This window comes from Podarcis erhardii (genome assembly GCF_964252035.2).
Source record: "Podarcis erhardii genome assembly, chromosome: 14".
Lineage (NCBI taxonomy): Eukaryota > Metazoa > Chordata > Lepidosauria > Squamata > Lacertidae > Podarcis > Podarcis erhardii.
The window spans coordinates 39,974,407-39,998,566 of NC_138503.1; the positions used below are offsets into that span (position 1 = coordinate 39,974,407).

General features: G+C 45.0%; 1 protein-coding gene across 1 annotated transcript in view; it reads left to right on the forward strand.

The window, feature by feature from the left end:
• Positions 1 to 23,956, forward strand: part of LOC309329308 (bMERB domain-containing protein 1) — a 40,338-nt gene extending 16,382 nt beyond the window's left edge. The window contains exons 2-6 of the mRNA XM_081840109.1: positions 7,488 to 7,611; positions 13,221 to 13,294; positions 19,056 to 19,170; positions 21,728 to 21,810; positions 23,210 to 23,956. Of these exons, the coding sequence (XP_081696235.1) occupies positions 7,488 to 7,611; positions 13,221 to 13,294; positions 19,056 to 19,170; positions 21,728 to 21,810; positions 23,210 to 23,331 (518 nt within the window). The 3' untranslated portion in view covers positions 23,332 to 23,956. The remainder of the gene's footprint in view (positions 1 to 7,487; positions 7,612 to 13,220; positions 13,295 to 19,055; positions 19,171 to 21,727; positions 21,811 to 23,209) is intronic.
• The last annotated feature ends 204 nt before the right edge of the window (positions 23,957 to 24,160 follow it).

Sequence of the window (24,160 nt, forward strand, 5' to 3'; positions counted from 1 at the left end):
CCAATAGCTGACAATTTAGAAAAAGTTTCTCTTGAATGGGTGACCTTTTGCTAATCGCTTATCCTTCGGGCTCAGTGTTCCTCACTGGTAAAATAGGTGTATTAATTGGTTCCTTTTGACCCGGTCTTTTTAGAGTTCCGCTGGCTGATTTTAGAGCTTTCTGTGAAAATCCTTAATTAATTATGTGGCAATGTGGTTCTTGTGGGCTCCCACCTTTTGACTAAAGTAAAATTTGAAGGAAGGCTTTGCTAGGCAACAGGAGGCCTTTTTCAAGACTAAATTCTGTATGAGAAGTGATTTGGAGGAGTTTACTGCTACTGAAATATTAAACTTTAATCTTCTAATTCCCTTCAGCACCTCATCTGCATCTGGCCCGTGGCCCTTTCCCTACCACCCCAAAGCAGGGAAACCTCCCTTCTCCCCCTGAACCTCTTTGCCTCCCGGCCATCTTTAATCATCATGCAAGGAGATGCTGGTCCTGGGGTTGGTCCAACCAAAATGGGGTGGGGCAAGCAAGTGAGCAGGCGCTCGATAGGCTGTGGCGCTGAGGCCCACCTAAAAGAAGTAGCCTCTGATTGGTCCCAGCCCACTCTTTGAGAAACACCTATTGTTACAAAGCTTCTCTCTCATTTTCACCTAGCAGGGCAGGGTCCGGCTGCTCCTGTTTGGAAGTGCTGAACACCTGTCACTAAAGGAGAGCAATTAAATGCTTCATAAAGTCACTTCAGACGGCAGCAGTCAGCTATGAAATAGCACCAACCCATTTGCCAAGCAAGAGGCAACTGTGTAAAGCAAACAGCGGAGTCAAAGTGTTGCTTGTAGTGCTTTCGGAGGGCAAAGTGTATGAAGAAAATCAAGCGGAGATGCCTCAGCCATTCTGGCTATTGCTCTTCAGAACTGGCAGCGAAGTCTTAATTAATCCCATTTTACTGACTCATAACAGGAGAGGAAGCATTTTTGGTTGTTGTTTTTTTAAGGCCTCTTTAAAGAGGTTTCTTTTAAAGGCCTCTTTAAAGAGGAATGTTCAGCAGGGCATGTAGTATGTTGATTCCAGTGTTGGGTTTCCCCCCACCTCTGAGGACCAGGGTGTGAGGGTGGAAAGAAGTTTGCCAAAATTTGAATTTTATTTTGCCTACAGAGCAGGCCCCGTAATATCTGCTTGTTAGCCTAAGGCACTTGGCTTATTGAGTGGGGAATTAGTGGTTCCTGTGCAAACACGCAGGATATCGACACAATGCCTCGTCTCCAAGTTCTGTTGCGGTTATTTGACTGCTGACTCTCGTCTTAGCATAGGGAGGGCAAGAAAAAACTAACCAGGGGGGAAAGCTTCCTTTTCCTGCTAGGCCCAGTGTGGTGCAGTGGTGAGAGCAGGCATAGGCAAACTTGGCCCTCCAGATGTTTTGGGACTACAACTCCCGTCATCCCTAGCCAACAGGACCAGTGGTCAGGGATGATGGGAGTTGTACTCCCAAAACATCTGGAGGGCCGAGTTTGCCTATGCCTGGGTGAAAGTGTCAGACTTGGGACCTGGGAGACCAGGGTTCAAATCACCTTTCGGTCACGAAGCTTGCTGGATGACCTTGGTTGGACCAGTCCCTGTCTCTTAGCCCCTAACCTACCTTACAGGGTTGCTCTGAGGATTAAGTGGCGTGAGGGAGAACCATGTATGGCACTTTGAGCTTGGAGGGAAGGTGGGATATCAAGGAAACAAACAAGAAATGATTGTGGGTGCAATGGACATGAAGCCAACAGTGAAATGTATGTGTGTACTATAGTCATGGTGCATTGCTATAATTTGCCTGCTGTTACTTCATTAACCCATTAGATTTGGCTTCGGGATCCTTCTTCCTGAGACATGTCCTGTCAGTCCCTTCCCCGATTTATTCAATGTATAATGTATTCTGCAACGGTATTGACACAATAGGTAAAGGGACCCCTGACCATTAGGTCCAGTCATGGCCGACTCTGGGGTTGCGGCGCTCATCTCGCTTTATTGTCCGGGGGAGCCAGCGTACAGCTTCTGGGTCATGTGGCCAGCATGACTAAGCTGCTTCTGGTGAACCAGAGCAGTGCACAGAAACACTGTTTACCTTCCCGCCAGAGCGGTACCTATTTATCTACTTGCACTTTGATGTGCTTTTGAACTGCTAGGTCGGCAGGAGCAGGGACTGAGCCACGGGAGCTCACCCCGTTGCGGGGATTTGAACCGCCAACCTTCTGATCAGCAAGTCCTAGGCTCTATGGTTTAACCCACAGCGCCACCCATGTCCCTTTTATTGATACAATACTAGCATGTTAATAGAGCATCCACACATCATTCTGTTTTGTTAGTTGTTCTGTTATGCTTCCACCGTGTTTCCTCATTATTGCCATCTGGAGAGATGTGCTTCTTCCAGTCTGGGACAACAGAAGTTCTAAGACCTGTGTGGATTGGAAAAGTAGCAGTACAGTGGTACCTCGGGTTAAGAACTTAATTCGTTCTGGAGATCCGTTCTTAACCTGAAACTGTTCTTAACCTGAGGTACCACATTAGCTAGTGGGGCCTCCCGCTGCTGCTGTACCACTGCCACACAATTTCTGTTCTCATCCTGAAGCAAAGTTCTTAACCCGAGGTACTATTTCTGGGTTAGCGGAGTCTGTAACCCGAAGCATCTGTAACCTGAGGTACCACTGTATGTCCACCCTGATACTTGTTCAGGAGCATGCCGCATTGAAACTGAGAACTTATATAACCATCCCAGGAGAACCAATTTAGCCACCTTCAGATCCTTGGAAATAAATGTAATATTAAAAATAAATAAATGCATCCAAGGACAGCAGCCTTGTGTTTAATCTCCATCTTCCAAGCTTCTTTGGAAAAAACCCCAACAACCGCTCAAACTATTTAATTACTGGCCTGCCTAGGAGTGTTTCATGCACCAGCTCTTGAAAGGAAATCTCCATAGCAGCCTTGCTTGGGCCTTTGTTGGGTTTGGCACAGTCATCTAGAATTATTTATCCAGCTGCTGCAGAGATGGTTGAGAATATCCAGTGGCTGATATGAAGTTGGCTCGCTTTTGAAAAGACTCCCCTGTGATTGTATTGTGTTTGAATGCTGCGTTGAGGAGGATTGAGAATTACTGGGGTGGTGAGGTGTTCTCTGAGACTAGGATTTTGGGGGTGGGAAGAGAGAACCAGGCTGTTATAAAAAACAGAAGACTGAAGATCCTGGAAGGGGCTTGGATCAGTGGTAGAGCACCTGGTCACAGGTTTGATCCCTGACCTCTCCAGGCCCAAGATAGGAAGACATCCTTGTCTGTATCCCTGCAAAACTGCTGCTGGATAAACCAATTGACTCAGCATATGGCTGCTTCCAACCTTCCTGTGAGAGAGGAATAGGTAAAGGTAAAGGGACCCCTGACCATTAGGTCCAGTCGTGGCCGACTCTGGAGTTGCGGCGCTCATCTCACTTTATTGGCCAAGGGAGCCGGCGTACAGCTTCCGTGTCATGTGGCCAGCATGACTAAGCCGCTTCTGGCAAACCAGAGCAGCACATGGAAACGCTATTTACCTTCCCGCCAGAGCGGTACCTATTGATCTACTTGCACTTTGACATGCTTTCGAACTGCTAGTTTGGCAGGAGCAGGGACCGAGCAACGGGAGCTCACCCCATTGCGGGGATTCGAATCGCCGACCTTCTGATCGGCAAGCCCTAGGCTCTGTGGTTTAACCCAAGGCACCACCCGCGTCCCCTGAAAGGAATAGGAAGCAGCTAAATCAAGCATGGAAAACCTGAGACCCGGGGAGATGTCATGATTAAAATGGCACTACTGAAATCCAAGCACCCATTTGAATGCAGTTAAGACCACAGAAAGCAACGAGACTTTGCATGCTTCTTTTTGCACTAGGCTGTACTTTGTTCTTTGAAGACTTCTACAAAGGCATTTTGTTAGTTAAGCTGGCAGAAACAGATTTAATTGAATATTTAGAGTAAATGATATTAAGGCCTGATTCTCAGGGCTACCAATTTCCTCACCAAGACTATAATGCAAAGCATGATGTTGCACAGACCTAGGAACCTCGTAAGCAGCTGGATACTGACAAACACATCTATCTCAGAATTGTCTGTCTACACTGAATAGCAGTGACTTTCAGGCATCTTTTCCAGGACAAACTGGACATGCTGAGGACTGGAACTTGTAAAAGCATAAGAAGTGATTGCTGGATGAGGCCAAAGGTCCATCTATTCCAGCATCTTGTTCTTGCAGTGACCAACCAGATCCTTATGGGAAACCTGCAAGCAGAACCTGAACAACACCACACTCTGACCACTGGCCCTGCTAGCTAGGGATGATGGGAATTGTAGTCCAACAACAGCTGGAGATCCAAGTTTGGCAAACCCTGGCATAGGACAACCCAGAATGAGATGCAAAGAGGCATTGGGGTTCTTGCATTAAAGGAAATGTAGGTTCCCTCATCTCTCTGAAATGTAATCATAGGAAGTAACAGATGAAATTATGGTATGGTTTGTCACTGAAGGCCGGAACAAGGTCATTTATTTGTTGCACATGAGAAAAACTAAAAAGCTCGCCCCCCCCCCTTTGGTGGGTTGGGAGCGGGAGAGAGGTAAAGTGTGATGCTCATGGACTGTGTGATTAAACACTTAGCCAAGTAGAGCTGTTAAAAATTGACAGACACAGCAGGCGAGGAATAATTAGAGTGTCAGAATTTCCCCATGAGGGAGGCGGCAAGAGTTAGCGGGTAACATGGACCATTTAATGAGAAAGGCAGAAAGGAATTTGGGAAATGTCAACAGCAGCGCCGTCAATCAGTGCTTTTATAGACCACAGCTGAGAAGCTCATGTGCAGAACCAAAGCTTGAGGACCACATTCAGTTGGGGAACACTAAATTGTCGCGTTGTGCTTAAATTCCATAGTTTCGTCCCAAGGCAGCAAACTTGGACTGGGACAATCATGGCTCCCTTCTAAACTGCTGTCTGTCTGTTGACTGAACCTCGCCTCGTGTGGCTTAGAATGAGGGCCAGGCTGACTTGTTGCTCCCCCAAATTTTCAGGGCTGAAGGAGTGAATTTGTGTGCATGCATTTCACTTGGGCTCAACATCTGTGGAGGTTTTTCAGCAGAGGTTTCCAGGCCACCTATCCTGTTCCTCCCAATAATACAATCCTCAACAACTGTTCCAAAACTTGCAATGGAAAGAAACTTAGATTCTCTTCCCTCTACCCCCACACTGCCCTAATTCAAGTCAACTGCCCCAAAGACAGCAATCATTGATCTTTTTGTTGAGAGGAAGAATTAATTCCAGTCCATTAGACACCAATTCATTATCTTTGGCAGTATCCTGAGAAATCCAAATGCAGTCTGCTTACAAAATCACTCTGAAAGTCCCAGACTGTGGGGAGATAAAATGTTATCAGGCTTTCAGGAAAGCATAGAAGTGAGGAAGGCTTACCAAGATGGTTTGGGGTGTGACAACCTCTCATTTCTAATTATTACTGACTGTAATGTTTGCATATCATTGCTATTCTACTTCCACCTTACAATTTTCTACTTTATATACCTGCCAACTAATGCTTCATTCCATGCATCTGTCAAAATGGGTTTGAGTCTATGAAAGCTTACGTTATAATATATTACTTAGCCTTTAAGGTGCCACAAACCTCTTTGTTGTGTATTTTGGTTTATTATCTTCAGTCCGCAAGGCAGAGTATTTTGACAGCTGGGGACTTCCTTTACAGAATTTATTTTAGCATTAACAAAGACAACCCAGACACCTGAAAAAGCCTTTACAAAATTCTTCTCTAGAAATTAGCTTGCAGCTAAACCAAGCAAGGCAAGGGAAAAGGCAATATTTTCCCAGTTTTGCATGGCACAGTGGTCAGGTTTATAAATTCATGAACATCACTTCAACCTACCTGCACCCTGCAATAATCATCAGAATCTCTTCTTTGTGTGCCTCCTCCACAAGAGGTTTGGAGGGTGGCAACACAAGAACAGGCCTTTTCTGCAGTGGCTCCTCATTTGTGAAATGCTCTCCCCAGGGAGGTTTGGCTGGGGCCTTCATTATACACCTTTAAGCACCAGGCAAAAATGTTCCTCTTCAACCAGGCCTTGGGCTGGTTAACATCTTATACCCCTCTTAAATGAGTTTGGGCCCAAATGTACCCTAGAACTCTGCTGTTTACTTGTCTAGATAGTGTACAGAAAGGTTGTGTGAGAGCTCACTTGACTCTATGGACCTTTGGTCTGCTCCAGCAGGACTCTGCTTCCCACAGTGACATGCAGGGAGATGGAGTGGACTGCAACAGAAATTTTTAGGGTAGCAAAATCACTTGACCCAGCAAAAGGTAGAATCTGAGTTGGCCCCTTTTGACCTCTGCTGTTGTGAAATCGGTGACTTCCCTCTCTCCCATTCTCATGTATACCTATGTATTTATATATATATATATCCAAGGTGATATTATTGTGCAGCCCCAGTGAATGTTCCCGCCCATTGTGGCGATTTCCATTTCCACTAATGATGTTGTTTTAAAGCTTGTACCATCTGGTTCTCCTCTCATCTGCTTTTAACCTGTGATCCTTCTACGGGTTGCTGTGCCATCACATAAATTATTGCTGAACTCTGAGGTCTCCATCTTAATGCAATCCGTGTTCACAAATACTTTATTGCTCCACAACCTTCCTCTGGAATACCGGTGCAAAAATATGCTTTTAAGCAAGCTACTGAATAATTTCATTTAAAAAGGAAGAAAACCAGAAAAGTGAGTTTGTATTTGAAATGGGAACTACTTAGCCAAACCATGAAAGTTGAAGTGAGGTTATTGTTTCATGATCACTGAGATGGAAGTAGCTACGCAGCTGATCTGAGATGCTTTCCCCTCCGTGCTGTGTAAAATGATGAAGGAACCACAGTGGCTATCTCTGGCCCTGTGTATGTCAGAAGCTGCAGGATCTGACTGTAGCTCCCTGTGGAGCTCAGCAGGTTCAGCAGGCTCAGCAGAAAACCAAGATCTGCCAAACTGCCCAAAATGTTTAAGGGGAAAATGAGGGAGGGAGAAGCTACAAAACAACAACAACAACCCAAAGAGGACTGAACAGGCTCAGTGGGCTTTGAATGCCATTTCTTTTAGGGGGAATGAAAGATGAAGAATGGTAATGGAATGGAGTCTCCTGCGAGAGGGCGTGGCTGGCTGCAACCCTAAACAAAAGCATTGCAGCTCCCGCTTGATATAGCTATACCCCTATAGCCATACACTATATCTATACAGTTTGAGAATATTCAGCTTATTTATAGGTAGGTAACGGGAAGGCTTATGATATCATAACAGAACCCCTGAACACATTCAAGCCTCACTATCTAAGGTATGTGACTCTTCCTAAAGATGGAAGAACTCCATGTGATTTGTTCTGTCTTCTTTTATTTAAAAGACTCTTAAGCCAACATGAGCAAACCCTCATTTATTTCCTGTCTGTCTTAAATCCTGTACAGATCAGCTTGACATCATTTCGATGGCTGAAACTACCATGATGCCCGAGGAGATAGAACTGGAGATGGCAAAGATCCAGAGACTTCGGGAAGTCTTAGTCAGGAGAGAATCGGAGCTCAGGTTTATGTAAGTAAATAGTTTTTTCTCAGTGATGGGTGGTACCCATTGGGACTGGTGAGGTGGAAGGCAGGGAGCCCAAACAGTGGATGGAGCCAGAGTCAATGGCAAGCGGGTCCAAAATTCACAAGAAGGTTAAAAGTACATGGGGAAAAGTTCTGCATGGGAAGGTCAAAAGCTCATCCTAGGAATCTGAAAATTCACAGGACGTAGAAACATAACCTAGACTCTGTCCTCTTTCTGATTGACTAAAAGGCCAGGAGGAGTGGAAATACTGAATATAAGTCCAACCAGAAGATGGGGTAGTTAGTGGAAGGAAGTTGTGGAGTCAGAGAGTGGATCTACACTTGTCGTTTATCGCATTAAAAATGCATTATTAAAATGTGACACCAGAGGGCGCTGCAGAGCACTGAGCCACTGACGAAGGGAAATTGCCATTGGACCTTATAGAATGTTCAATCATGTTTAATCATGTTTAGAAGATCAATGTAGATCCAATCAGAGATCTGAAGAACTGAAGTCCTGCAAAAGAGAAGAGTTGAAAAACTGGAAAGTGTTAGAGATGGGCACGCATAATTTTGTATAGCTATTTTTTATTAGGCAACTAATATACAGAATTTTAAAATCCGCTCAGTAGTTCTTCTGTTGTAGCAATGATGCATGATTTTAAACTTTTATTCCTTATATTGTATTTTTTTGTATTACAATTAAGTGCAAGTGTTCAACACAGGTACGCCATTGACCTCCCACACTTTGGGCACCCCTGTTAAAGATCTAAAGGCTGAGGCATTGGAATTCTGGGTAAATAAAGATGGCAGCCAGCCCCCACAGATGGCAGCCAAGCTTCAGTCCCATTCACTAGTGGCTCAGCTGCCAATCTACCACTAAAATAGGCACCCAGGGGCTCTAGGCGAAGGGTGGTGGGTGCAGCTTCTCAGTCAGGAGGTGACCTTCTAGCACCTGAGCCCCTCAGCCATTGCCCAAGCTGACTGGCACCAGGCCTGCCCTTATCATTTCTTGCCCTGAGCAATCTCCTCCTATTACAACGTCAATCAGGGAAGCCGAGTTTCAAGCCTGTAGCAAATTTACAGCAAGGGATTAAAAGCTTCTGGAAATGATGGGCCTTGTCAGCACAGCCATTAAGTATGTCACGATCAAAATAGTAGTTAGGAGCAAGAGCAGGATTAGGAGCCACCCAGACCTGGTACTGTACAGTCAAGTAAACACCTGTCTTGTCAAATTCCATCTAGACCCAGTGAGTCAGAGTCAAATCCGTGCCTTGTGAGCACTGAATTCCCCCCCTGACGTTTTGCATCTCGAACAGTGCAGAACATTTGCAATCAAAATGTTTTTTCTCCCCTGTAGAAAAGGCCATGGAGGGAGCCATCTGTCTATCGTGCTTTGTTCATTGACTTTTCCTCCCTTGGCCTGTTTGTTTTTCGTTTCCAGTTTGCCCTTTTAATTTCCCCAGTGTTCACAATGGAAGCTTCACTCGGCACTATTTATCACTGATCAGGTGGGAAGATGTGAAGGCCGCCGCTGGGAGAGCTTTGGCAAACCTCTCCTGTTTGACTGGGGCTTTGCCTTCTTCCCCCATAATTCATCCTCCCAGGAACATTTTGCTGCTTGAGGCAAACTGGGAAATGATGCCTCCCACTGGCAGTTGTAACTCTGTGAGGGGAACAGGAGTCTCTTAACAACTCTGAAAACTATTAAACTACAACTTCCATATAACTTTGGGGGAAGTCATGACTGTTTAAAAGTAGTATGCTTGTTCTTTAAACATACAGTTCGAATGTGGCCTAAGAATAGACCCAATTAAATCAATGGGACGTTACTGTCTTGAATCCTATTCATTCCAATTGGGCTGTCCTCTAAACCAAGGGTAGTCTTTGTGCCCTCCATATATTAAAAGTCATATATGACAGTTAAGTCCAGTCACAAACGACTCTGGGGTTGTGGTGCTCATCTCGCTTTACAGGCCGAGGGAGGCGGCATTTGTCCGCTCCGCAGACAGTTTTTCCGGGTCATGTAGCCAGCGTGACTAAGCTGCTCCTGGTGCAACGGAACACCGACACCAGAGCAGCGCACGAAAACGCCATTTACCTTCCCGCCGGAACAGTACTTATTTATCTACTTGCACTTTGACGTGCTTTTGAACTGCTAGGTTGGCAGGAGCTGAGACAGAGCAACGGGAGCTCACCCCGTCATGGGGATTCAAACCGCCAACCTTCTGACTGGCAAGCCCAAGGCTCAGTGGTTTAGACCACAGCGGCACTCACGTCCCTCCAGATATTGCTAGATGGCAAATTCCATTGGTCATGCTGGCTGGGGCTGATGGGAGTTGTAGTCCAACAATCTCTGGAGGGCTCCACATTGGCAACCCCTGTGCTTAGCATGTGATGCTCTACATCTGGAGTATTAATGTTTGATGTTTTATTGAGTTTTTAATGTTGGGAGCTGCCCAGAGTGGCTGGGGCAACCCAGTCCGATGGGTAGCATATAATAATAATAATAATAATAATAATAATAATATATTAATAATCTCTATTTGGAGACTTGAGATCTCACTGCTTGGCACCAGCAGATCCCCTGTTCCTCACAATATCCAGTATCCATTCCCCAGAGAGGCATTTCATTTCTTAAGTCAGTTAATAATAGCTACCAAGTGTGCTGCTTCATAATCTCAGGAGCAATTATATCTCATGTTGCAGAGCATGTAGAGAGACCCGACTTTGCACTAGTAATCAAGCGCCTAGCAGGCGGCCCAACCATTTTGTCTGCTGGCCAGAGAAGGCAATTAGTCCGTGTCCTCCTCTGGCTGCTTCCAATTAGAGAGCGGTTTCTTCTTCCAGTTGCCCTCTTGCCTCCCCTCTGCAGAGAACCAAGATGACCCCCTGCTGGGTCGGAAATACTTTCATAAATATTAACAGGGCCCTGGAAATGTTGCTTTGGGAAATCTTATATAGACAGCGGATCTGTGTAGAGGTGTGTGTGTGTGTGTAAGAGAGAGAGGGAGAGGGAGGGGGGAGAGAAAGAGAAAGGGGGGGGGGCATCAGGGCCAGCCCTGTTCCCTGAAGTCCAGTGACCCATGTACACACCTCAGGCAAAGGGGTGTGTACCCATCTCTGCAGGTTACAGATGGTGCATTCCTTGATAATTATAATTATAGTAATAATAATATGCTGTCCATCTGACTGGGTTGTCCCAGCCACTCTGGGTGGCTCCCAGAAGAATATTAAAAACACGATAAAACATGAAACATAAAAAACTTCCCTAAACAGAGCTGCCTTCAGATATCTTCTAAAAGTCAGATAGTTGTTTATTTCCTTGACATCTGATGGGAGGGCGTTCCACAGGACGGGCGCCACTACTGAGAAGGCCCTCTGCCTGGTTCCTGTAACCTCACTTCTCACAGGGAGGGAACCACCAGAAGGCCCTTGCTGCTGCACCTCAGTGTTCGGGCTGAATGATGGAGGTGGAGACGCTCCTTCAGGTATACTGGGCCAAGGCCGTTTAGGGTTTTAAAGGTCAGCACCAACACTTAATGAGTTGAGTCTGCACTGATGTGAAAACTGCAGATACCAGCACCTTCAGACTGTGCCACCAGAAGTGTGGTTCTAGATCACATACTTTACTGGTCTTCTCATATTCCGGTGACTTCACTAGAGAGATGCCTGGCAGTGCTGGCTCAAGGATCTTCCCCATTTCCAGTGTTCCTTCTCCTCCAGGAAAACTGTTGCCTTCTAATTAACGCTGTAATTTCCCTCAAAGACAATCGTTCTCGTGATATGAATCCCATTTCTCAAAGTGCTGTTGCACAGAACATAATAGGCAATTTGCTTATTGCTGAGCATGTGTTTAATATTGGTTCCTCCCTACCCCCAAGAGAAAAGCAACATTTTAAGATGGTTAATTAAAGGAAAAGGCGCTGCCGTTTAATGCAATGAAGCCTCTGTGTGTGTGTGTGTGTGTGTGTGTGTGTGTGTGTGTGTCTGTCTGTCTGTCTGTCTGTCTGTCTGTGTCTGTGTCTGTGCATAGCTGTCAACTTTTCCCTTTTCTTGTGAGGAATCCTATTTGGAATAAGGGAATTTCCCTTTAAAAAAAGGGGAAACGTTGACAGCTATGTGTCTGTGTAAAGCCGGTTCTGTGATCAGAAGGAACCAAGCAAGAGTCCCAGAGAGGAAACCTAAGAATTCTAAGCTGGGCTGCAATCCTTTGCTCCCTGGGAAGGCATTGCGGGAGCCGTAGGACAGCACAGATTTCCTCCTTTGTGGTGGATAGAGAGGTCTATGTGTGGAGCACATAGTAGTGGCAGCTGAGACTGGTTGGAGGGACAACAAGGAGCCTAACAGTAGGTGGCGCCAGAGCCAATCAACCAATTCTAAGTTTGTCCCCATCCTCCTCCCTGCCGAGTTCCATAAGGGCAGCATTGAGACTAAAAAGTTGGAAGCGGATAGCCAGGACTGGTTTTGTAAGCAGGAAGCCAGGCAGGTGGTGTGTGGCTGAGGGCAGAATGAGGTTGACGGGTCAGCACCCCATAAAGTGGTGTGCCAAAACACAAAATGGCTGCCATGGAGGTGTGAGTGGCTGAGTCTACCCAAAGAGGAACTGATCAGGAAGAGCAAACCAATTCTCAGGAGGATATCATTATGGAGACCTTTTGTGGGCATCCTAGGAGGTCATGGCAGCTACCCTGGCATCTGTGGGAACTGTGACCTCTGGATTACACTGCTAAAAAGATATTTTTCATATAAGTACAGTAAAAAACAACAACCAACAGACAGCAAGCACCATCTTAGAACAAAAATACAAATCAACCGAGAACCTGCATTATTTTTTATTGACAAGCACACAGAAAAAACTCCTCTGCAGCAAAGAGAATTAATCTCTCGTATGATTGCAGGAAAAGGATTCTGATCTCAGCAACAACAGAATATGATGCCAAAATGTATGAATACACAGTCATGACTAAGCTTACAAGTTGTATGAGAGGAAAAGAAGGAAGGCAGAAACTCAATAGTTTATTATTTATTATATTTATTCATTGCCTTTTGCTCTGAAATGCCTCAAAGTGAATTTAAAAACCGCAAAAAAACCCAAGACCTTAAGCGCTTAACCATATATATATATCAGAACTGGAGTTTGTGAACTGTGAATGGAACATGTTATTAACTTCTAAGCCGAACAATTCTTCTTCTTGATTGTGAATGTAGTGACCAAAAATTGTACTTTCTTTCTTCTTCTTCTTCTTCTTCTTCCATATTAATGTTTCTATTTATTCAATTGCATTTTTTCCTTCCTGTTTTCCTATTTCTTACATGCTTTTGAACTTCTTACATATTTTTAATAAACATAAACGCTGAATGTAACTGACCTGTAGAAAGGACTCTATGAATTGAAAAAAAGGGTCGTAGGTACCCTTGCTAAGTATGAAAATCCTTTAATAAAAACAACCTCAAAAGGGAAATAAATAAACATTAAATAAATAAATAAATAAATAAATAAATAAATAAATAAATATAGAAACAATATTCACTAATCAAACTGATTCCGCAGGAAGATGGAAGTAACACATATTATGCTCCCCATCCTGATTTTTTTTTCTGTTTCTCTAGGATGGATGATATCCAGTTATGTAAGGACATCATGAATTTGAAGAAAGAGCTGCAGAATTTAGTGGCAATCCCAGGTATTTTCATTGTAAATATTGTTAGCAAAGTCACTTAAATAACACAGAGGGAGTCCAAAGAGAAAAGTCTTGATACCCCTTTACTGAGAAAACTGAACCAAGCAGTGTATAATTTGAGGGGAAGAGAACAAAGGTTCCGTTTTTCTTAGTTCAGGCTTTGTACATAGCATGGTGACATTCAACCAAACATACAGAGGAAAATTACCTCAGAACTACACAGCCAATCAGAGCATGCACTACCTCACTCTGCTTGGTTGCTAAGCAATGCCTCCATCCATCCATCCCCCTGGCTAGTTAACTTTAACAGAATTAACCCATAAATTGCACACTGAATGATCCCTGCTGTTGCACTTCTAGCAAATATTTGCTTGCATTTCAAACAAACAAACAAACAAACAAACAAACAAACAAACAAACAAACAATAACACCCCAATGAACAAAGGCCCCCAAATTCTATCTTGCTCTGGTGCATCCGCTATCAACCAACTTGCAATCTGAGCTATGGACCAGGAGTTCCCCAGTTCAGACCTTGTTTCTTGCCACAAACTCACTAGGAGGCCTTAAACAAGCCCTCCATCTCTCAGACTTAGTCCTCCCACCTGTAAAATGGGGAATAATACTGCAGCCCTCCCTTACGTGGTTTTTGAAAGCATTGCAATGCAAGCAAAGTGCTCTGAAGACTCAGAGTGCTATACAAATGTTAAGGATGGTGATTATTTATTACAAGCTTGGCTCTGTTTCCATCTGTGAAACGCTGAAGGATATGAAGATAAGGCTGTAGGAATAGCAGTTCTCACCTGTTCTAATTAATCAAGGCAGCATTGTGCTGTAAAGCTGGGACTAGAGAGTGGGGTGATGTATCAGTAACAGACACTGAGCATCAAAGCAACATTTTTAAAAAAATGCTTTGTAGGCCTGATTAATACATTCAGCAGTGGCGGTGTGGTTATCGTTCACATATATAAAACCAGAGACGCACAGTCAGAAGCTGTGTGCATTTATAGTTTTACTGTGCTAGTGTAACAGATACACATACACAGCAAAAAACCAGTAACATCTGTCAGGGGTTCAGAAGGAGAGACACAGGAGGGGGAGCAAATGGAGAGTGAGGAGGAGGAGTCCGAGGGGGGCGCAGGCAGTGACAGTGGAAAGAGTTATTCCACAAGCCTCTCCAGCGAATCGGAGGACTCACAGAAGGGAGCGCCGATGGTCAGAGCGAGGGGGGTTCCAGGGGGGAAGCCCCAGGAGGAAGGGGCCAACGGGGAGTCCCTGAGCAGCAGTTGGAAATCAGGACCAGCTTCCCCACCAGAGCGCAGTGGGGAGGGGGAGTCCCAGGAATCGGGACCAGTGCTCTCACCACCAGAGAGAGGAGATGAGTCAGGATTGACCACGCCTCCATCGGAGAGCGGGGAAACGGTCAAGAGGAAAGTCACCGGCTGGGCGCGCGAGCGCCAAGTTCAAATGTACAGGCGAGCGGCACAGCAGGGAGCCCGGGTAGGGAGCCAGGTCCTAAAGCCCGCCGGAAGGAAGGGGAAGACCAGGGGGGGTCAGCGTCAGAGGAGTCCAGGAAGGAGGAAACCCCAGAGGGCAGAAGGACCCAGCGAAGGAAAGAACAGCGTAGGAGGTGGAGCCGGGCTAGGATCTTAAACTGGTGTGGGAGGAGCAGTGAGTCAGAGGGGACTTAGCCGGTCTAGCGTCGAGACGTGGGTCTGCGCGCCCAGAGCTTTGAAATGGAAACTAAACTTCAATAAAGACTTTTGTATATTATATCCACCGGGCATTGGTCCTCTGTGAGCTGGGATCTAGAGGCAGACCTGACAACATCATTCCACTTTAAAATAGAAAGATAAACGGTGGCTGCACTCATATGGCCATTTATTCTGTTTTTGGGATTTGCACATTACACTTGAGTTTTCAAACAACCTAAAAGCCACTTTGGGAAATATAACAGAATAAAGAACAACTTTTGTTATTATTATTTTTAATTGTAATTGTTTTAAAACAGAAAATGCTATAGGTGTGGTTAAAAAAGAAATAATGGGGAATTCCCCAGATGCCTGGGATCCAGGTTTAGGGCAAGTACTCTTTGCTGAGAGAACCCCAGCAGAAATTTAAAATCACAAAACATGCAGCAAAGTAAAGTATGGGAATCTAGTCTGTTAGGTAAAGGGGCCCCTGACCCTTAGGTCCAGTCATAACCGACTCTGGGGTTGTGGCGCTCATCTCACTTTATTGGCTGAGGGAGCCGGCGTACAGCTTCCGGGTCATGTGGCCAGCATGACTAAGCTGCTTCTGGCGAACCAGTGCACGGAAACGCCGTTTACCTTCCCACTGGAGTGGTACCTACTTATCTACTTGCACTTTGACATGCTTTTGAACTGCTAGGTTGGCAGGAGCAGGGACCGAGCAACGGGAGCTCACCCTGTTGCAGGGATTCGAACCGCCGACCTTCTGATCAGCAAGCCCTAGGCTCTGTGGTTTAAACCACAGCACCACCCGCGTCTCCACAGCGCCACCCGTGTTACACCTTTACAATACCCCCTTCCAAGTTTTTTGCAGAGTTCCCCACTTCTCTTAGCATATAAAGAGATCACATATTTGGTAGTTAAAAATGGTTTATTTGCAAACTCATCAAAGATCAGCTTCATGTGCTCTTCCATGCATCAGCAAGAAAAGACAAGCAGCACAACTCTGGTTTCACAATGGTAAATGTTTATGAATTATTTGTACAGAAACACAAAGATGGTTTTCTAAAGTCATGTGGTCTAAGCTTGGACCATCCAGCTTAGACATCCTTTCTGGCAGTTCACATGGTGGGAGAGAGAGAACAAAGAGTTTGGTTACCCTTCCTTCCAAGGTGAGGGGGTGTGACCTAGCTAAGCCCAGCAGAACAGCTTACTCTATGGTCTTAACCCCTTTATACATTAAGTAGACTTCAGCATGCTAGTTATATGAGGCTGATTTATCCCAAAATCTTTGCTCTCATTTCTGTGGTGTTGCAAACATCTCCCCCGCCTCCCGCCGGAAGCAAATAGCACAGAGATAGGTGCTAAACTTGCACACGATTCCTGGAAGTGGCCTTTAGGTCATGTGAAAGCTCATATATGATGTGTAAATTAGCAGATAGAGAGATGGACTAAATTGCCGTGTGAATGCTTGCCCACTTTGTATGTATCCGTTTAACAGATAAACAAAGTCTCCTGAGAGATCCAGAAGTCATCTGTTTTGCTGAACAGTGTGAACTGAGCTCAAGGATATGTTTTGGGAGACTATTTGTTCGGTTGTGTCATCTTGGAGCCTGGAAAAAACCAGCTGCTCAGGAAAAACAGCAGCTCAGGCTTCTCCTTGCTAAGCAAGCTTGGGTTCCTGAAGTGTGATAGTAACCAGGGCTACAAACCCTAGAGAGGGGAGAGAGAAGTGTTGACGTAGACGAAGAAGGAAAGAGAAAACCATAATTCTCTTCCTCCTGTGCCCCCTGATATAATACAGTTGGGACTAAGGGAAGGGGAATTAATTGTGCAAGTATGGTCTGTTTCTTTGTAAACCATTCCTACATTTAAAATTATTTGTTTGATCCTGTTTTATTAACATATAAGAACACACACACTCACATAAGCACACGGACATTAGATAAATAGGGCTAAACCAAAAAGGTAACCCCTGTATTTAATTGCCTATGCCAGGTATAGGGAACCCTTTTCAACTCCAGGGCTGCATTCCCTTCTTAGCAATCATCCAGGGGCCACATGCCAGTGGTAGGAGGGGCCAGAGGTGTGTAGAATCAGCCCATATATTCATCTAGGCCGGCATCGTCTTCCCACAGTGGCCAACCCAAGAGGCCTGCCACTCTCAATTTGGAGCAACTGAAGCATCCAACAGGAGTGGGGCGTAAGGCCTGCTACAGTAAGCTACAGGGGGGTTAGCCAGGTTCCCCCCCCCCAGATGGGTACCATTAAGGCTTCCAGCCTGTGTGTGTGGGTATGCAAATGCGTGTGGAGGGTACCAAACTGGATCTTTTGATCTGGGTGCAATAAAGCCTAGTTTCGCCCCTGTCTCTACTACCCAGGAAAGCAGGAAATATGCAGTTAGCTTCTGAGGCTGCAATCGCTGCTCCATGTTCCACCCCAGTTTCTTTCTAGCTCTTTTTCACAGCTCCTTTTCATCACATTTTGCTGCAGGCAGATGAAAAGGGGTACTTCATGCAGCAGCATGGTTAAAAACTTTGGAATTTGATCCCACAAGAGGCAGTGATGGGCTGCCAACTCGGACGGCTTCGAAAGTGGATTAGCCAAAGTCAAAGAGCAAACGGCTGTCGGCGGCTGCTCAGTGGCATGGCTATGTCCTACCCTCCACTGGAGTGATGCTTCTGAACACTGCTGCAAACTGTGGGATGTGAAACACAGAGCAGTCAAGTACAACATCCCTAGAGTGGACATAAAAAGGGGGTGTCTGAACCAGCCAGTTGGAACTTCCTGTTTCCTCCTAGGCTGGGACAGACTTCCTCTACATGTGGCCAGAGGTGGGCGTGGCCTCACCTGTACAGGTAACAAAAGCGTAGGACTGGCCGCCATCTCTCTCTCTCTCTCTGACTACATTCGTCAAAAAAGCAACATCTGCTTAGCCTAAGATTCTTTCTTGGCTTCCAGCCAAGAGAGGACAAAGGGGCTGTCTCCTTATGGGATAGTTTCCAGGTATATTACTTTTGTAACTTAAGTCTGCCTTCTGGGATCCATCTGTGAACAGAATGAGTGAGTGAGTAAACTCTTTTAATACTTTTATAGAAGGCTGTGTTGTGTCTATTTCTTTTATGAGGGACTAAAGGGGAAATTACCAGGTAACTTATTTTAGAGGCTTTAGCGAGCCTGAGCAAACGCATCCGCTGTGCAAGTTGAAAAGGGGGATGTTACTCTACTAAATTGTAGAACATGTTAACACAAGTTGCAAAGGATATAATCAAACAGTATATATCCTCTCCTGCATCCCTGAACATTCCCACACAAACTGCAGGAGAGAAAAGTGCTCTTGCACTCAGGTGCTGCTCATAAGCTTTCCGCCAGCATCTGGTTGGCCATTGTGAAAGCAAGATGCAGAATTAGATGGGCCACTGGACTGATCTAGCAGGGAACTTCTTATATTATTATACTGCCTCCAGCAGTGGAGGTGTACAATACAGAAATTGTGTACAACACTGCACTTGCTCATGTGGAAGCTATGCGCAACACCCCTTTGGATTGTGCCCAGTTCTTCTGTCCAAAATAGTGACCTTTTTTCTTCTTCATTCAAAGCATTGTTGCGTCTCATTGCAAAATATTTACACCTCTCCCTGCCACAAACACACTCTATTGAGTCCGAGAGTAATTTATAGCTCTCCTGGTGGCTGTTTTCTAACCGAGTCGCAAAAGGTACACAACGTATTTACTTCCTTAAAGGCAGCTTACAAAGTGTTCCCATCCTGTTCCTGGGGGTTTGTGTGTAGATTTATTGCCTGAATTTTGAACAGGAGATGAAGCCGGCAACGGCCAGGAGATTAAGTTGGTAATAAACAGCTCCTTTCAAATGCCAAGTTTATTTGAAACTTCTTGTAACCAGTGCTTTTCTTCTAGGAAAAAAAGGTGCCAGTACTGCATGCCCTTAAGCACCCCTGGAAAAAAAGCACTGTGTATCCATCCCTATAGCACAAAAGAAAATTCAAACAAGTGTATTCTTCCAATCTGCTCCTTCTTCTTGCTGTTTTTTTTACCTCCACTGTCTTTTGAGCAGAAAAAGAGAAGACAAAATTGCAGAAGCAAAGGGAAGATGAATTGATTCAGAAGATCCACAAACTGGTGCAGAAAAGAGACTTCCTTGTTGATGACGCCGAAGTAGAGAGATTAAGGTAATTGCATGGGAGAATGGCTTGTTTCCAAGACTGGCTTGTTTCCAAGACTGGGAGGAGACTCAGTTTTGTTTTGTTTTTTGCCTGTGGTGCCCAATACTCTGCCTTTTGACATGCAAGCTTCTATGGCAGCTGACAACCTGAACTTTAAACAGCCAGTCAGTTCCCAACACGAAAACTACAGAAAAACTACAGAAAAACAGTCGTTAAGAGTCGTCAACAGGCTCATCACAGCTATCTGCCAATCACCCATTCCCACCACCCTTCTGAGTAATACCCCTCCCCACCTTCTCACTATATAGAAGGGTCTGGAAACTTCTGTTTCAGTGTATCTGAAGAAGTGTGCATGCACACGAAAGCTCATACCAAGAACTGACTTAGTTGGTCTTTAAGGTGCTACTGGAAGGAATTTGTTTTGTTTTGACTACAGAAAAAGCAACGGTTAAAAAGCAACAAGCACAAGCTCTAGCTCAGCAGAGGAGCATATCTTCCACCACATGCAGAAGGATCCCCCACAGCATCTCCAGATAAACATATTTCCCAGGCCAGCTGAAATCCTGGAGCGTGTAGACAATATACTTTGTTCATTGAACCCCTATGCTTGAGCAGAGCACTTGCGCATATACTCTTTGTTAAGTTGTGGGTGAACATATCAGACGACACAGCGATTCTTCAAACAGCTCTTGTTTATTCACAGGCCAGAACAGAACTGAGCTGAAGGGCTCAGTCAGCCTGCTTATATAGAGCTCCAGTACAACGTTACTGTAGCAACTTTCTAAAACTATCCAATCACTGAACGTAACTTTCGATCCTTCATTTGCATAACTATCTACAGAATCCCCCTGCTGGCCCAGGGTGAGAACTTCAGTACATAACACCCTTGCATTTGCAAGAAAGACTGTGGGATAAAGAAGGGCCATAGACTGAGTGGAAGGCATCTACTTTGCATGCAGAAGGTCTCAGGCTCAGTCTTTGGCCTCTCTGACCCATAAGTTAGGACTCTGTTTCTGCCTATATTAATTCCTTGAACTCTTGTTATTATTTGCTTTATACTAGTGCTTTACTGGTTTCTCACTCCACACTTTTCCTTCCTATTTTTATTTAGGGAAGGGCCCTAGCTCAGTGGGAGAGCATTTACATGCAGCTGTTATAAGAAAAATACTGCTCCCTTTCCCTTATGGGGTATCTAAGAGCCCATAGAGAGTCCTTAAGTAGGTTCTCTATTGGTAGGAGAAAATAACAGAGGCCAACCAGAGAATATTGAGAAGCAAAGCAGCTAGTAAGCCTGGTCTTTATTAAACTGTTGCAACAGGGTCCCCCGCTCACCCCATGCAGGGAGGGAGAAGAGGAGAGGAACCCAGAACAATGGTGTGCAAGCTCTTATACAGACATTTGAAAATTGCCTCCCCTGTAGCTCAAGACCACCCCCAAAACATCATACATACATCAATGAAGGGGCAGTCTACAGCAGAAAACCTGTCTGCCAGGATACCTGATAAGTCACTGATTGCTTTTACCTGGGCATCCTGGCCATTCTTTTGTGATGGTTAATACTCAGTTCCTGAATCCAGGTCACAGGCTCACCCTATTCATGCATAGATACACTTAAGACAGGATTTGTGAGAAAAGAGACAATGGGGAGGTTTTTCCCATTTCCTTCCTCCTTGCAGAGAAACAATTGAGGTCAATTTGGGAGAGTAAAAATGGTTTCTGGATTGCTTCCCTGTACTATTTCAGACACGTAGTTTGTACCTCCCTGTACTATTTCAGACACATAGTTTGTACCGTATACTTATGTATGTGTTTGCCTTTTAAATTTATGAACCTATGATTTATATTTATGAGACCTTAGAATTCCTATAACACAGTACACGCCTCGGGTTCAATCCCCAGCATCTCCAAGTTGGCCTGGGAGTGTCTCTTGCGTGAAAACCCCCCAGAGAAGTGCTGCCAGCCAGTGTGAACAATGTTGAACTAGACAAATAATAGAAGCATAGAATCATAACACCATAGAGTTAGAAGCAGTGGCAGACTTTTCAAATTTCAGCAGAGCCTTGTGTGATGCCAAAATCCAGCACCCCCCATTCATAACTGTCAACTTTCCCCCTTTCCCCTTATTCCGAATAGGATTTCTCGCAAGAAAAGGGAAAGGTTGACAGCTATGCCCCCATTGTTTGTCCTTTCTTGCGACATCCCCTGTGGAGCCCTCTCGGCTTGGTGCCCAGTGCGGTCAAACTGGCCATGCTTCCCTAAATCGGCCTCTGTTGGGACTTCAGGAGTCTTCTACTCCCAATCTGCTGCAATCCAGGAATCTCAGCTAAACCATCTATGACAAAAATGGGCCTTCCAACCACTGCTTTGAAACCTGCTATGAAGGAGAGTCCACCACCTTCCATGGACTTAGTACAAGTCAGCTTCCCCTTATTTGTCGTGTAACTTCTGCTGATCATCACTTTTCATTGCATCTCTCAGTTACATTAAAATAAAAATAAAAGCTGCTGGTTCCCACCCACCCCAAGTCCACTGGCTAATTTTGTTATTTTTTGCTTCAAAACAGAGAGAAGGAGGAAGACAAGGAGATGGCGGAGTTCCTCCGGATCAAGTTGAAACCCTTAGACAAAGCCGTGCGATCTCCAACTAGTGAGTTTTCAAAACTCTTCCAAAGACTTTGGCGAAGCTCTCTCTAACAACGAGCTGTGGAGTCTTCATGGTTTGCATAAAGCTAATGTAAGGATTGGATAGCAGCTTTATGCAAACCTTGAAGACTCCGCGGCACCCATTCCATCTCCTGCATGCACTTTTTCTCTGTTCCTTCCAAGAAGGAGGCTGGCGTGCAGTGAGATCACATTCACACCATATATTTAAAGCCAATTTGAACTGGCGTTGCACCCCGCCCTTCAAAAAAAAAAAAAAAAAAAAAGACCCTGGGAGCTGTAGTTTGTGCTGAGAATCATAGCTCAGTCCCCAGGATTATTTGGGGAAGACTATGTACTTTATATTATATAATTTTTATTGAATTTTCTAATTTACATTTCAAAATATTCATTTAAACAAGCTAAAGTACCTTTCCAAAAAAACCAGCGTCCTTTTTGTTGGGAATAATTCAGAGGGAAATTCCCAGGAGTCAAAAAAGACTATTTATGTAGGCTAGTATTGCGGCCCGTGTCTTATTAGCCCCAAACGGGAAAACGAGCAAGGTCCCAACCAAAGAATGACAACTTAAGCTGATGGAATATGCACAACTTGCAGATTTAACATATAGAATAAGAGAACAAGAGAATATATGTTTAAAGAAGACTAGAAAATGTTTGAATATATGGGTGAAAATGGTGTTCATTTAAAAACGCTGGTAGCATTAAGATAAATTCAACAGTGTTAATAAGTTTTGATGGCTGTAACAATGGTTTACTGAATACCGGTAGTTTAGTTAATGTAAAGTATGCAGGGATGTTTGGTATGCAAAGTGAACCATGGAAAGAGAAGGGAAGTCACTGGTTTAAGGGAAGACACAGTATACTGTATAGACTACACAGTAAAGGGACGCGGGTGGCGCTGTGGGTTAAACCACAGAGCCTAGGACTTGCCAATCAGAAGGTTGGCGGTTCGAATCCCCGCAACGGGGTGAGCTCCCATTGCTCCGTCCCAGCTCCTGCCAACCTAGCAGTTCAAAAGCACGTCAAGTACAAGTAGATAAATAGGTACCACTCCAGCGGGAAGGTAAACGGCGTTTCTGTGCGCTGCTCTGGTTTCACCAGAAGCAGCTTAGTCATGCTGGCCACATGACCCGGAAGCTGTATGCCAGCTCCCTCAGCCAGTAAAGTGAGATGAGCACCGAAACCTGAGTCGGCCACAACTGGACCTAATGGTCAGGGCTCCCTTTACCTTTATACGGTATACTTTAACTGTGCCACAATTTACCCAAAACTTTCCATCATGCACAGTGGGTGGTTTTTTTTTAAACAACACTGCTCCAGCAGATACGTTATTTTAAAGCCCCAGCCTAGGCTATTAAAGACGTTCTCCATTTTGCCGAACACAGGTACACCAGCAGAGAAGAAGGCGGAGCCCCCTCCTCTTCCTCCAAACAAGCCCACCATTGCGAAAGCAGGAATCGCTATCATTAAGGATTGTTGCGGCACCACCCAGTGCGCCATCATGTAGCTCTCTCGTCACGGGGCACCGCCTCCCCCCCTGCCCCCTACGCACTCAACCCAACAGACGGGAAAACTGTGGATGGAAGAGGACTTTAAGCACCCAGATATCTTGATAGTAGAGTTTCCTGTACTGTTTTTTTTACAGTAACTGTCGTGTACTGAATGTACCTGTCGGTGACTCCTTCACTGTTGCACGGATCACTCAGTGAGCATGCCTAGGTTTAAGACAAGGAGTATATATATATATATATATCTAAGTATAACTGTATCTCCAGGAGAGGGAAAGACTTGTATAGGAAAAAGAGAGACAGACAGATACTAGGGAGAGGGCTCACAGGTAACAGGCAGGTACCACTTTTTATCCTTATATATAGATCTGTGTGTATATAAGATGATATGTATATGGGGAGGAAGACACCCCCCCAACGCCCCCTGCCAGCTGTGAAATAGAAAATCATACCAAGTAATATGTAGAATAGCAATTTTAATAGTCTGTGCGTAGAATAGGATGCGCTCCACACTTCTTTCCGTTGACAAGACAGCATTTGCTCCCGTGGGCAGAATAAAAACATGGCATGGCAGCTCCTTTTAGCATCTACATAATGAATAAATATTGTAAATAGGACAAGGCAGTTGGTAGTCTATCTACAGCTGCCGACCAGTCATCTGTCAGCCTCTTGTGGTTTTATGCAGCACGTGCTCTTACATCGGTTCACTCAGCAAAAGCCCACAGAAGGTTTGGGACTCTCAGCAGCTCACCGCGTGTACAAATGCAAATGGTGAGAAATGGCAGGGATGCATGGCATGAAACTGGCATTGCACAAGTGGCCATTCAA